Source organism: Anolis sagrei, chromosome 1, assembly GCF_037176765.1.
Source record: "Anolis sagrei isolate rAnoSag1 chromosome 1, rAnoSag1.mat, whole genome shotgun sequence".
NCBI classification, from domain to species: Eukaryota; Metazoa; Chordata; class Lepidosauria; order Squamata; family Dactyloidae; genus Anolis; species Anolis sagrei.
The window spans coordinates 94,005,818-94,019,463 of NC_090021.1; the positions used below are offsets into that span (position 1 = coordinate 94,005,818).

The 13,646-nt window shown below is 41.3% G+C and overlaps 1 protein-coding gene across 1 annotated transcript in view; it reads left to right on the top strand.

Annotated features, from left to right (window-relative positions):
* The first annotated feature begins 1,860 nt into the window (after positions 1–1,860).
* SESN1 (sestrin 1) overlaps positions 1,861–13,646 on the top strand; it is a 57,027-nt gene continuing 45,241 nt past the window's right edge. The window contains exon 1 of the mRNA XM_060753141.2: positions 1,861–2,356. Coding sequence (XP_060609124.2) covers positions 2,069–2,356 — 288 coding nt within the window. The 5' untranslated portion in view covers positions 1,861–2,068. The remainder of the gene's footprint in view (positions 2,357–13,646) is intronic.

The window sequence follows — 13,646 nt, forward strand, 5'->3', positions numbered from 1 at the left end:
TTGACATCACTTCAAGTGCCAGGGCACAATGCTATGGAGTCCCAGGGGATGTAGTTTTAGCAACTCTTTAGCCTTCTCTTCCAAATAGTGTGGTTGCTTCACCAAACCATAACTCCAGATATTTTGGGTTATTCTGCCTTGATATTCTGGGGCATCTCTGCCCCATCCCGTGTGGACTTATATAACCCAGTTCAAAGCAGGTATTCTGAGATACAGGGCTGTGTGGAAGGGCCCCCATATTATCCATTCTAAATTGAATGGATTCTTCATTTATTGTCAGAAATGTTTAGCCTGAAGAAGAGAAGGCTGAGAGGAGATATGATAGCCATGTATAAATATGTGAGAGGAAGCCACAGGGAGGAGGGAGCAAGCTTGTTTTCTGCTTCCCTGGAGACTAGGACGCGGAACATGAGGAAGAACTTCCTGACTGAGAGAGCCTTTCAGCAGTGGAACTCTCTGCCCCGGAGTGTGGTGGAGGCTCCTTCTTTGGAAGCTTTTAAACAGAGGTGGGATGGCCATCTGTCAGGGGTGATTTGAATGCAATATTCCTGCTTCTTGGCAGGGGGTTGGACTGGATGGCCCATGAGGGCTCTTCCAATTCTTTGATTCTATGATTCTATCTAATCCAGGGCCCTTCCACACAGCCCTATATCCCAGAATATCAAGACAGAAAATCCCACAAAATCCCCTTTGAACCGGGCTATGGGATTTTCTGGTATATAGGGCTGTGTGGAAGGGCCCCCAGTTCAAAGCGGATATTGTGGGATTTTCTGCCTTGGTATTCTAGGATATAGGGTTGTGTGGAAGGGCCTTCATATTATCTAACCCAGAGCCCTTCCACACAGCCCTGTTGTTGTTCATTCGTTCAGTCGTCTCCAACTCTTCGTGACCTCATGGACCAGCCCACGCCAGAGCTCCCTGTCGGCCGTCACCATTCCCAGCTCCTTCAAGGTCAGTCCAGTCACTTCAAGGATGCCATCCATCCATCTTGCCCTTGGTCGGCCCCTCTTCCTTTTACCTTCCACTTTCCCCAGCATCATTGTCTTCTCTAGGCTTTGCTGTCTCCTCATGATGTGGCCAAAGTACTTCAGCTTTGTCTCTAATATCCTTCCCTCCAATGAGCAGTCGGGCTTTATTTCCTGGAGGATGGACTGGTTGGATCTTCTCGCAGTCCAAGGCACTCTCAGCACTTTCCTCCAACACCACAGCTCAAAAGCATCGATCTTCCTTTGCTCAGCCTTCCCTAAGGTCCAGTTCTCACATCTGTAGGTGACTACAGGGAATACCATGGCTTTGACTAGGCGGATCTTTGTTGCCAATGTGATGTCTCTACTCTTCACTATTTTATCGAGACTGGACATTGCTCTCCTCCCAAGAAGGAAGCGTCTTCTGATTTCCTGGCCACAGTCTGCATCTGCCGTAATCTTTGCACCTAGAAATACAAAGTCTCTCACGGCCTCCATATTTTCTCCCTCTATTTTCCAGTTGTCAATCATTTTTGTTGCCACACAGCCCTATATCCCAGAATATCTGCTTTGAACTGGGTTATCTGAGCTCACACTCAGATAATATGGGATTTTCTGGGATATAGGGCTGTGTGGAAGGGCCCCCAGTTCAAAGCAGATATTGTGGGATTTTCTGCCTTGGTATTCTGGGATAGAGGGCTGTGTGGAAGGGATATAGGGCTGGGTGTGTATGCGGAGGGAGGGGGAGCCTAATGCGGGACAGTTCCTGGGCATCCGCACTAGTGAGCAAGGCCTCCCAGCTGTGCGAGAGGGGCGGGGAGGAGAAGAGGAAGAGGCGGGGCCAGACCTTTTCCCCGCCCCCTTCTTCCTTGGTGAGGGGGAAAAAGGGGCTGCTCTCCCTCCCTCCCTCCCTCCCGAAGGAAGGAAGGAAGCGCCTGTGGTTGTCTATTCAAAGGGACGCCGCTTGTGCCTGGGATGAGGCGGGCGGAGAGCGGGCTGAGGCCTTCCTCCGTGCTTCTCTCTCTCTGAGGAAGGGGAAGAAGAGGAGGAAGGGAGGGGGAGTGCCATGCCCGAGCAGTGACTCCTGTCCTGGGGAACCGATCATGGCCGAGGCGAGGTGGGACGGGCTGCGGAGCCGGGAGGCCGCCGACAGGGAGGCCGCTCTCGACAGCCTTAGGCTCGCCGTCCTCAAGGCCAGCGAGGCGGCTCTCAAAGCCGGGCCCGAGGAGGAGAAAGAGGAGAAAGAGGAGGAGGAGGAGAGGAAGAGGGGCAGCCCGGGAGGGTCGCCTCCCCGCCTCCACGCCATGCTGGCCCGGCTCCTCATGCTCTCCAAGCGCTGCCCCTTCAGGGACGTCCGGGAGGAGAGCCAGGCCATCCTCAGCAGCGTCCAGGTAACTACCAGTGGAGGGCTCGCATTTTTAAAAGGCAAACACCCCCATATTGTGTTGCCGAAGGCTTTCATAGCCGGAATCTATAAGTTTTCTGGGCTGTGTGGCCATGTTCCAGAAGCATTCTCTCCTGACCTTTCTCCCACATCTATGGCAGGCGTCCTCAGAGGTTGTGAGGTCTGTTGGAAAGTAGGAAAGTGGGGTTTGTATATATGTGAAACGTCCAAGGTGGGAGAAAGAACTCTTGTCTGTTGGAGGCAAGTGTGAATGTTGCAATTGGCCATCTTGGTTAGCACTGAATGGCTTTGCAGCTTCAAAGCCTGGTCTAAGGTCTGACTTAGAGATACATGCCACCCCTCAGAGTCGGACACAACTAGACTTAATGTTAAGGGGAAACCTTTACCTTTTATACCCCACTTTATCTGTCAAGGGAAACCTTTACCTGTACTATTTTTAGTTATAACCCACTTTATCTACCCAAATGAAACCTGAAGGAGCTTGACATAAAAGCATTGGTGGTGTTGTTGTTGTTGTTCATTCGTTCAGTCGTCTCCGACTCTTTGTGACCTCATGGACCAGCCCACGCCAGAGCTCCCTGTCGGCCGTTACCACCCCCAGCTCCCTCAAGGTCAGTCCAGTCACTTCAAGGATGCCATCCATCCATCTTGCCCTTGGTCGGCCCCTCTTCCTTTTGCCTTCCACTTTCCCCAGCATTGGTATCCCATTTAAAATATACAAACATACAAACAGAATTAAACACAAACAGTATCTACAAATTCAGTTAAAATCCACCAAATATATTCAAAGTTAAAAACCACAGTATCCCCACCCCAACCCGATGTCAAACACTTTCTGTGATTCTATGAATGGTAAATGGCCTGGAAACCAAAGCCTATGAAGGAAATTGATTTGTTTAACTTGGAGAAACCTCTGGTGGTGCAGTGGGTTAAACGGCTGAGCTGCTGAACATGCTGACCGAAAGGTTGGTGGTTTGAATCTGCGGGATTGGCCGAGTTCCCATTGTTAGCCCCAGCTTCCATCAACCTAGCAGTTCGAAAACATGCAAAATGTGAGTAAATTAGTAGGTACCGCTCTGGCAGGAAGGAAACGATGCTCCAGTTTGATCCCTCTTTAACTGCCATGGCCGAATGCTATGGAATCCTGGGAATTGTCATTTTAAATTGTTGTTAGCCATCTCTGCCAAAAAGTGCTGGTGCCTCACCAAACTACAAATCTCAAGATTCCATAGGATAGGGGTTAAAATGATGTCACACTACATTGATGCTAAAATATAGATGCATCCCCAGTGATCTTATTTACTAAATGAGTAACTGCCTTAGCCCCCTTCCACACAACATATCAAAGCAGAAAATCCCACAATATCTGCTTTGAACTGGGTTATCTGAGTCTACACTGCCATATGTTGCAGTTCAAAGCAAATCATGTGTGATTTTATTTAGCTGTGTGTAAGTGGCCTCAGTATCAACTGGAGTTTGGTTTCCGGACATCCGTAGATGCCAAAAACTGTGGATGATCATTCCATTATATGCATATAATGTTATAGTAAAATGGTGTCCCTTATATAAAATGGCAAAATCAATATTTGCTTTTGAGACTTTTAAAAATATTTTCAAGCTGTGGATGATAGAATTCATGGATATGGAGGGCCAGCTGAAACGGATTGCACAACCCTCTGCTTTATATCCTGACTTGCGATGTCAGAGATATTTCTCAGGTTTTTCCCATTGTTATGATTTGACTAGTGGTGTCAGGGATTTGAATTTAGGAGTGGTATAAAGGCAAAAGTTCTGCTCTGGTGCTAAACCCTTGGCTCCCCAACCCCCTTGAGATTGAGGGACAATGGGATTTACTTTTTGTATTTAGTGCAAGAATATCAAAGTGCATTTGCATGTGAATTCACTTCATCTGGGATGTGTATCTTTGTATGAGATAAGCAGTGCTCATAAATTACTTGATGGCCAAGAGATTTACAGATCATTTAAAAGTAAGAATAAAAATTGATAGTCACCAAATAGAGTATAGCTGCAGAGTGCTGCATCTGCAGCTTAATCCTGTATGTATCTGCTTTGAAGTAAATCCTGTAGAATTACTTCTAGGTAAGTGGGTTTAAGATTGAAGTCATAATCTGTTTAGAATTAATATGTAGAATAATATATGCCATGTGAAGTATATTTAGATAAAGTAGTGGTCTTTTGATCCATGGGGACATGTGGCTAAGAATTGTATTGTTATATTGTTATTGTTGTTAAAAACACAATTTGTTTCAAATGTAAATGCGTTAAAAAAAGCCTATTTGCCACATAAAACATTTTGGCCTGAATGATCTAATTTGAATTAACCAATACATACTGCTAATTAATCAGAAATAGTGTTTTAATGACAAGCTTATAAAAAGTGAATTTAATCAACCTCAGACTCTGATGGTGAGTGGTTGAAATGTAAGTCCTGTGCTCTGCCATTGTAATTAGAGCCATAAACTTTTATATAAAAAAGATGTTAGGTGTACTTTGTTTTAATTTCTTGTAAACCGCCTTGGATCCCATGTAGAAATTCTGACCAATACAGCGAATATCCTGAAGATACAAAATTAGGCATTACAATAATTTTATTTATTGTTCTGTTGTTACATGTTGGGGCTGTAATTTTGTCCTTGCAGCATAAATACCAAATGCTCATGGGCAACTCCAGGTATGTATAAGGGTCAGAATAGTTGTTTCCAAAGCAGGTTACTCCAGTTTCATTTGTTTGTGTATTTAAAAAGTCATAGCCACATCCATTCCCCCTTTGCAACATAATAGACTAGCTCTTGTTCTTTCAGTGCCACAAAAAGTGGTAAATTTGATTTTTCTCCCCTCATCAGATATGGTAAATGTTTTGATTTAGTTAATCCTAATTGTTCAAGTGTGTTTCCCAGTTTGCTTCTAATTTTACATGCCACTGCCATTTTGGAGTACAGTGCCACCTGTATGCAGATGACACCCACCTCTGCTACTCCTTTCAACCAAATGCCAAGGAAGCTGACCTGACCCTAAACCAATGTCTGTCATCAGTAATAAACTGGATGCGGGCAAACAAATTGAAACTTAATTCAGACAAGGCAGATGTAGTCCTGGTCAGTCAGAAGACAGATCAGGGAATAGGATTAATCCAATGTTGGATGAGGTTACTCTCCCCCTGAAGATACAAGCTTGGGGGTCCTCCTGGACTCAGAGGCCCAGCTGTTGGCAGTGGCCAGGAGGGCTTTTGCACAATTAAAACTTGTGCGCCAACTGCTCCCATTCCTTGAGAAGTCAGATCTAACTATGGTGGTACAAGCCTTAGTTACATCCTGTCTGAATTACTGTAACGCGCTGTATGTGGGGCTGACCACATCCCCCTGTATGAACCTGCCCGAACTCTGAGATCTTCAGGAGAGGCCCTTTGCTCAGTCCCACCTCCATCTTAAGCTCGGTTAGTGGGAACAAGGGAGCGGGCCTTCTCAGTGGCTACCCCTTGACTCTGGAACACTCTGCCCAGGGAGGCCAGAATGGCCCCCTCCCTGCTGTCCTTCCAGCGGCAGAATAAAATCTTTTTAGTGAGGCAGGCTTTTAAAGAAGAATAATTTTAAGATCATATTGGGAGCTGCTGTGGTTTTATATATTTTTATGGATTTAATCTGAATTGTTTTTAATGCTAATGATGTTTAATACTGTTTTAATATTTGAATATTTTAAATTGTAATGCTTTTAATGTTAGCTACTTTGAGTCTCCTTATGGGGAGAAAAAGCGGAACATAAATAAACAACAATAATAACATTCTCTTCAGTTCCTTTTTAACGATGTTCTCTAAGCATTTATACAATTTATCATAAATGTAACAGTAAGTTGTACATAAGTTATACTGCCCTTGAAAACTTTGAGGCAACTAACGAATAGTGTGAAGCCTATCTCAGTCGCTTGGCCTCAAATAGGAGAGCAAGTAAGGATGGAAGCCTTTTGTTTCATGTTACCTTCTGCCTTGATAAAGGACAGATATGAAGTGCGAAGGCCAGCAGTGTCTGCTAATGATAAGAATTAATCCTAAAATGTATCCTATACGGCGTGATTTTGCAGCAGAATGCTTATGTTATATAGAGTCCTTCACTTTCTAAAAGTTAGAAGCATGCTATTGTTACCCAGTGAAGATATAAAAATTGAAGGTGTTTCATACTACTGACTGATGGGTTGAAGGACATTTTTACATGAATGCCTTATACTGGAGCTCAGCTAATTTCACTGGCCTGTATTAGCCTTTTAGATAACTAATAAGAATTAAAATTAGAAAATAAGAAAGAGGGCTGTCTGGTCCAGCATTCTGTTCCTTTGACAGCCAGCCAGGTGGCTGTGGCAAGCCCAGCAGAAGGACATCTTTGAGTTGCCTGCTCCTAATATTCACAGACATATCTTTGGTACTAGATATAACATATTACCACAGGAGGAACCATCAGTCATAGTCCCTGTCAAATTACTCAGTCTTTTAAGTCCATCTAAGTTGATGGCTGTCACCACAACTTCAGTGATCGAATTTCACTTTGGCTGCATTGTGTGAAGATATTATTCCTTTTGTCTGCCCTAATAATAATATATTTAAGAACAACATAAGCATAAGTTAGATTGCACCAAAATGACCATTTTACACAAGTAGTCAATAAAAAACCTAATGAGTAGGATGTAACCACTTTTCCACTCATGTTCCCTACTTTACTGATATTAACATTTGAAGGCATTTGTATTAATCATGATTAGTAGCTGCTAAAAGTCCCCTTATTCATTAATTTGTCCAGTTCCTTTTTAAAATGGTCTAAATCGGGGATCCTCAAACTTTTTAAACAGAGGGCCAGATCACAGTCCCTTAAACTGTTGGAGGGCTGGATTATAATTTGAAAAAAGCATGCATACTGCACATATCTTATTTTTAGTGCAAAAATACTTTAAAACAATACAATAATTAAAACAAACAATTTTAACAAATATGAACTTATTAGTATTTCAGTGGGAAATGTGGGCCTGCTTTTGGCTGATGAGATAGGATTGTTGTTGTTGTGTGCTTTCAAGTCGCTTCAGACTTAGGTTGACCCTGAGCGAGATCCGGGTAAATGACCTTGGAGGGCCTCATCTGGTCCTCAGGCCTTAGTTTGAGGACCCCTGGTCTAAAATGTTAGCCAAATGTATGTGATTGCAAATCCCATTGTTTTTACTAGGAACCCCCTGAAAAAGTTCTTCCTTTCATCTGAGTCTTCCATCATTCAGCTTCAGTGATTGAAACCAAGTTTTTGTTTTATGCAAGAAAGGTACTCCCTGTACATTTTTCTACACTATGCATACATTTTTAATTAAGGTTTCTTTACTCATATTTTTCCAACAGCCTACAAATTTAACTTTCAACATCAGGATTCTGGAAAAGATTGTTAAGGAAGTGGTCTGCAAACACTTAGAAACAAATGCGGTAATCGCTAATAGTTAACACGGATTTATCAAAAACAAGTCATGCCAGACTAATCTAATCTCTTTTTTTCGATAGAGTTACAAGCTGGGTAGAAGCAGGAAATGCCAAGGATGTAGAGTACCTGGAGTTCAGTAAGACCTTTGACAAGGTCCCCCAAGACCTTCTGGCAAACAAATTGGCAAATGTGGGCTAGGCAAAACTATGGTTAGGTGGATCTGTAATTGGTTAATCAAACAAACCCAGAGGGTGCTCACCAATGCTTCCTCTTCATCCTGGAAAGGAGTGACGAGCGGAGTGCCGCAGGGTTCTGTCCTGGGTCCAGTCCTGTTCAACATCATTATTAACGACTTGGATGAAGCGTTAGAAGACATGATTATCAAGTTTGCAGATGACACCAAATTGGGAGGGATAGCCAATACTCCAGAAGACAGAAGCAGAATTCAAAACGATCTTAACAGATTAGAGAGGTGGGCAAAAACTTACAAAATGAAGTTCAACAGTGACAAATGCAAGATACTCCACTTAGGCAGAAAAAAAGAAAGGCAAAGATACAGAATGGAGGATGCTTGGCTTGAGAGCAGTTCGTGTGAAAAAGATCTTGGAGTCCTTGTGGACAACAAGTTAAACATGAGCTAACAATGTGATGCAGTGGCAAAAAAAGCCAATGGGATTTTAGCCTGCATCAGTAGGAGTATAGTGTCTAGATCCAGGGATGTCATGCTTCCCCTCCATTCTGCCTTGGTTAGACCATACCTGAAATACTGTGTCCAATTCTGGACACCACAATTGAAGGGAGCTAATGATAAGCTGGAATGTATCCAGAGGAGGGCAACTAAAATGATCAAGGGTTTGGAGAACAAGCCCTATGAGGAGCGACTTAAAGAGCTGGTTATGTTTAGCCTGCAGAAGAAAAGGCTGAGAGGAGACATGTTAGCCATGTATAAATCTGTGAGTGGAAGTCATAGGGAGGAGGGAGCAAGCTTGTTTTCTGCTTCCCTGGAGACTAGGATGCGGAATAATGGCTTCAAACTACAAGAGAGGCAATTCCATCTGAACATGAGGAAGGACTTCCTGACTGTGAGAGTCATTCAGCAGTGAAATTCTCTGCCCCGGAGTGTGGTGGAGGCTCCTTCTTCGGAGATTTTTAAACAGAGGCTGGATGACCATCTGTCGGGGGTGCTTTGAATGCAGTTTTCCTGCTTCTTGACAGGGGGTTGGACTGGATGGCCCATGAGGTCTCTTCTAACTCAGATTCCATGATTCTATCATCATTGTATGGCCCTCAATTTTAGTATTGAGAGAGAGAGAGGCCAAGAGGGAAACTGTATTCCTGTACAATTTATGCATTAGGGAAAGAAATAAGTTAGGTAAAGACAAAGAGAATTTTATACAGCTTTGTCAGATCTGGTCATACTTGTCCCGATATTGCAACCTTTCCTCCTAGAGTAGGTTTTCCAACTCATTGATCATCTTGGTTGGAGTCATGCCATAGATTGATACAAAGTCATGTTCATTAATGGTAACACCCCTGTAGGTAATATTTGAACTGGCCATATGCATTTGAAAAATCAATGCTATGCCGTTTCTATTTTCAGTTAGAGTGGTAGGTCTTGAATTTTTTAATCAAGGAAGGATAAGGCTCTAAATAACTGCTGGTAATCATGACTGTATATTAATTACTTTTGGAAATTGTGTGCCCCTCTAATAGTTGCAAGAGAACATAAGCAGGATGGTGCTATTGTGCTTATATCTTTATTGTGGAATTCCTGAGGGCTTCTGTCTGGGCTAAATAGATCTTTGGTCTAATCTAGAAAGGGTATTTAATATACTTTGGATTTTCTGTTTATGCAACCCATTACTGTGCTACACCCATGTGTGGATGTCTGGTGGGATAGGTGTGCCTGATGAACAAGGCAGTCATGTTCCCATATATAGGGGAAAGTTCAAGGGGAAAGCATTGTTTGACTTGGGCCTCTGTGTGAAGTGAACTTGAGCATGGATTCTTTCTTGAGAAGACACAGAATGCTTGCTGGATAAAGACACAGCCCAGCTAAATTGACATTCATTTGGGAAAAATCCAGCATCCAACAGGCATTGCTCGGTCAACTGGAAATTAGCCAGTGGTCTATAGATTTTGACTAGGTTTGAAGGCAGAGCTAAAAGTTTAAGCTCCCATTTCTTGCTTGTGACCATCTCTACCACCTTCTTTCTGAGCAAGTGACATCCCTCCTCCCAACAAACCCCTCATATCTTTCCTGGGAAAAAGAATTGTGCAGAGAAGGGGTGCTGATCTCAGTATGCTTGAAAGTACTCTGAAGGTCTTTAGGCAGCAATGTCCAGCCTGCTTCTGCATCTACCTTTACATTTTACAGCAAATTGCCTGTGAGGTGTTGCTGCATCTACCTTGGTGAGCAATATATTTTCTATATTTTTATTTTGACAGTACTCTTTAAATGCTACAAATCAAGATAGCGTTTAAGCAATACTCTCTTCTTAGGATGGCAAGAGCAGAAATGCTGTGTAGAAGAGTATGTGTAAACCGAGAACAGAATTTTCCAACCATTCTGCCAACTCAAAAGTATTCTGCTTACTGTGGAGCGTTGACTCCAAATGAAACATTCTACAATGTGAAGAAACTGTCAACAATATTTCCAATATGGTTTTGTAATGAATGGTTTCTTCCTTCAGATTCTGTTTCACATTTTGGCTAAAGACTTGGCTAAAGAGATGTTTTCTTTCAAATCAAAAGATTTCCAGGGACTTAATATTCATTGTCAATAAATTCCTACCTTTTGTGGGGTTTTGTGCAGAATAAAGTTTTGTTTAAAGTGTTAAAGCTGTAAGTTATCCCCCTGATTTACATTTTTAAGACGTTTTAAAAGTGGAATTGGGGTATTTTTGTTCTTGTATTATAGGTTGAGGATCCCTTGTCTGAAGTGCTTGGGACCAAAAGTGTTCTGTATTTTGGATTTATTTATTATTATTTTTGTATTTTGAAATACTTATGCATTGAATTAGCTTAGATATGGGACCCATGTCTAAACATAAAATTTCTTTGTTTCATATACACTTTATACACATAGTATGATGGTAATTTTATTCACAATATTTTAAGAAGTTTGAGCGTGTGAATTGAAGTTTGTTTACATTGAATCACCAACAAGCAGAGATATCACAATCTCAGCCGCCCATATGGATTTTTAGAGTAACCAGTATTATGAAACATAGTTATTTGTTGATAAACTGCCTCTGTAATATAAATCCCAAAGCATGAAACAGTGTATACAGCAATAACCTAAAGAAAGCATTAAAACAACAACCTTGAACAATGAGTCATGCACTTAAAGTAAACTTATACCAATGTTTACATTGGCTTAATAAGCCTCATTTTATGGGGATTGCTGTTACCATTTCTTCAATTGCTTCATATGTTTATGACTTGTGTAAATATTATTTAAGAATTTTCTGTGCTTCTATTTTTAATAATCCAGTTATTAAAATATATCAAGCCCATGTAACTAAAAAATATAGGTGTTCAAATGTGTGATCTTATGCACAGGCAGCTGGGGTAAACTCCCCTGCATGTAATTGAACTTATTTAAAGTTGTATAGTAATGAACTGTAAATAATATCTTTTTTGATTACAACATTACATAGTTACTCTTAGTTAAATTTTCACTTAAGAAATCCCTAAATATTTGAGCTTTAGTCCAGGAAAGAATTAATTGTTACCAATAGAAATAGGTACAAGTACTATTAGAAGAGGAGAAAATCCTAAGGTTTACTTTTTACATAGTTGCTGTAGCTAAGAGGGTAAGGAACATTGGTTTATTTTCTTCTTGTCTCCTAGGTTTACAGGCTTTGCCGGTGCTAACATATTCTGCAGCTGGGGTGACATTAATTCAACACAGGTTTCTGTTGCCTTGTATCTTGCTGTCTGTTGGTTGACCTGCTGCCAACTGATAATGAAATGTGTGTTTACACAGCAGCTGGCTATCCTGTGCGAAAAGGCTTAGTCAGTTCTTGTTCTCTTCCTCCTCCCACCCAGTGTGAAGTTTGCATGGACAATTTCTGTTTTCATGGAACAAAGTAGGAAGCTCTGTGTAACTCCAGCCAAATGAAATGATACTTTAACCTTCACTCATCAAATGGAACATTTTTATCCCCGAGAATGACATTTTGTTTCACATACAGACTTAGAATCAGTAAAGAACTAGATCTGGCTTTCTGTGACATTATCACTTAATGAACAGTTGTGAACAATATCACTAGGTTTCCTACACCGGTCTTGTACTAGAGGTGTTTTACATAAAGTAAATAAATTAGCAGAACAGAAAACCCAAAACAATTGCTTTTGCTACAATACTTTAACCAACAACAACATACTGGGACCAAAATTTCCTGTGCCATTTGTCAGCAAAGCATAAAAGTAGTGGACTCTAGTTATCAGTTTCACTATGCAGTTTAACTGCACTGAACTGCATTATATAGCAGTGTAGACTCATATAATGCAGCTCAGTGCAGTTAAACTGCATCATGAAATTGCATTATATGACAGTGTCGATGGGGGCCATAGTTCCAATCCCTGGTTTCCCCCTACCCCTTAGTTTCACTATAGAAAGCATGGGAAACTTGATCCAGATCTGAAGCCTAGCAGTCAATGGAGCTTTAGCTGGGTGCATGCATTCTGACGTTAAAAAAAAAAATCAAATGTACTTATTTGAATTGAAAGAATTAAAGACTGAGGTGTCTTTTAGTTGTTTGTGGGCAGAATTTGGCCCCATTTTGCAAGGCTACCTAGTTCCTTGATTGTGGATAGAAGTTTAGTCATGCAGAACAACCTAAATACACTTCTTTCAACTGAATGAAAGAGAGGCAGGAGGAAAGACAGTGGAGGGTACACTATCACCATAGCAATTGTGATAAGAAAAGTACACAATTAACTGGATGGCAGTTTGCACATGTTCATCTAAGTGCAAAATAGTAGAATAGCTGTGAAAATTACCAGGTGCATCTGGTATCCTAACTAATATACTCACATTGAACATGGAGTATTGCTTTTCAGCGAGCCATATAACAATTTGTCTGTGATTTCCTGTACTAAGCACTTGCCATTTTCTGTCACCTAGTTTACATGAAATGTAGTGCTTTTTAAGAAAGGTTTCAGTAGTTCACATAAACAAATGAATTCTATTCTCGATAAGACAGGTATGACCCTTACTGATTTTTGTGTCTCCCGGAGTTTCCTTGATGTTCATTGGCACAGCAGTGCAATGTCCCAACAACAAACCCCTCAGTTGCTTTCATTTCTTTTATGTAGCTAATTAGAACTATTTGTATCTGCACTTGGCTTTGCAGTCTTCTCTTTCTTTAATTGTCCATAACACTATTGTTTTGCTTAATTAATACTAATTGTTGCTCTCACTTAGGGGGAAAAAGGATGCCTTAACCATATTATTTTGAAAGTACAATAGTTCCTCTGTAGTACCTGGTTTCAGAGCTGTTCCGTTGAAGTATATCATTTGTGAGCATTTGAAGGGAAGTTTTGTTTCCACTTCAAATCAAAAGATAATTGCACTTCTGATTACATCGACCAAGAAATAATTTCTGAACCATTCATGCAAATACAGGTGGTTATGAGATATATACTGTTAAAACTAGGAACAAAGTATCAGTTAACCCATCATATACCAGAAGGTCCTGTTGTATTAAATAGGGACCTTGGGTGTCTTAAACACCAGATGCTGAGGCATTATTGGTTTGGATCAGAATTGTAGTCTGAATTTAAGGCTACCAGAAGTCTCCAGT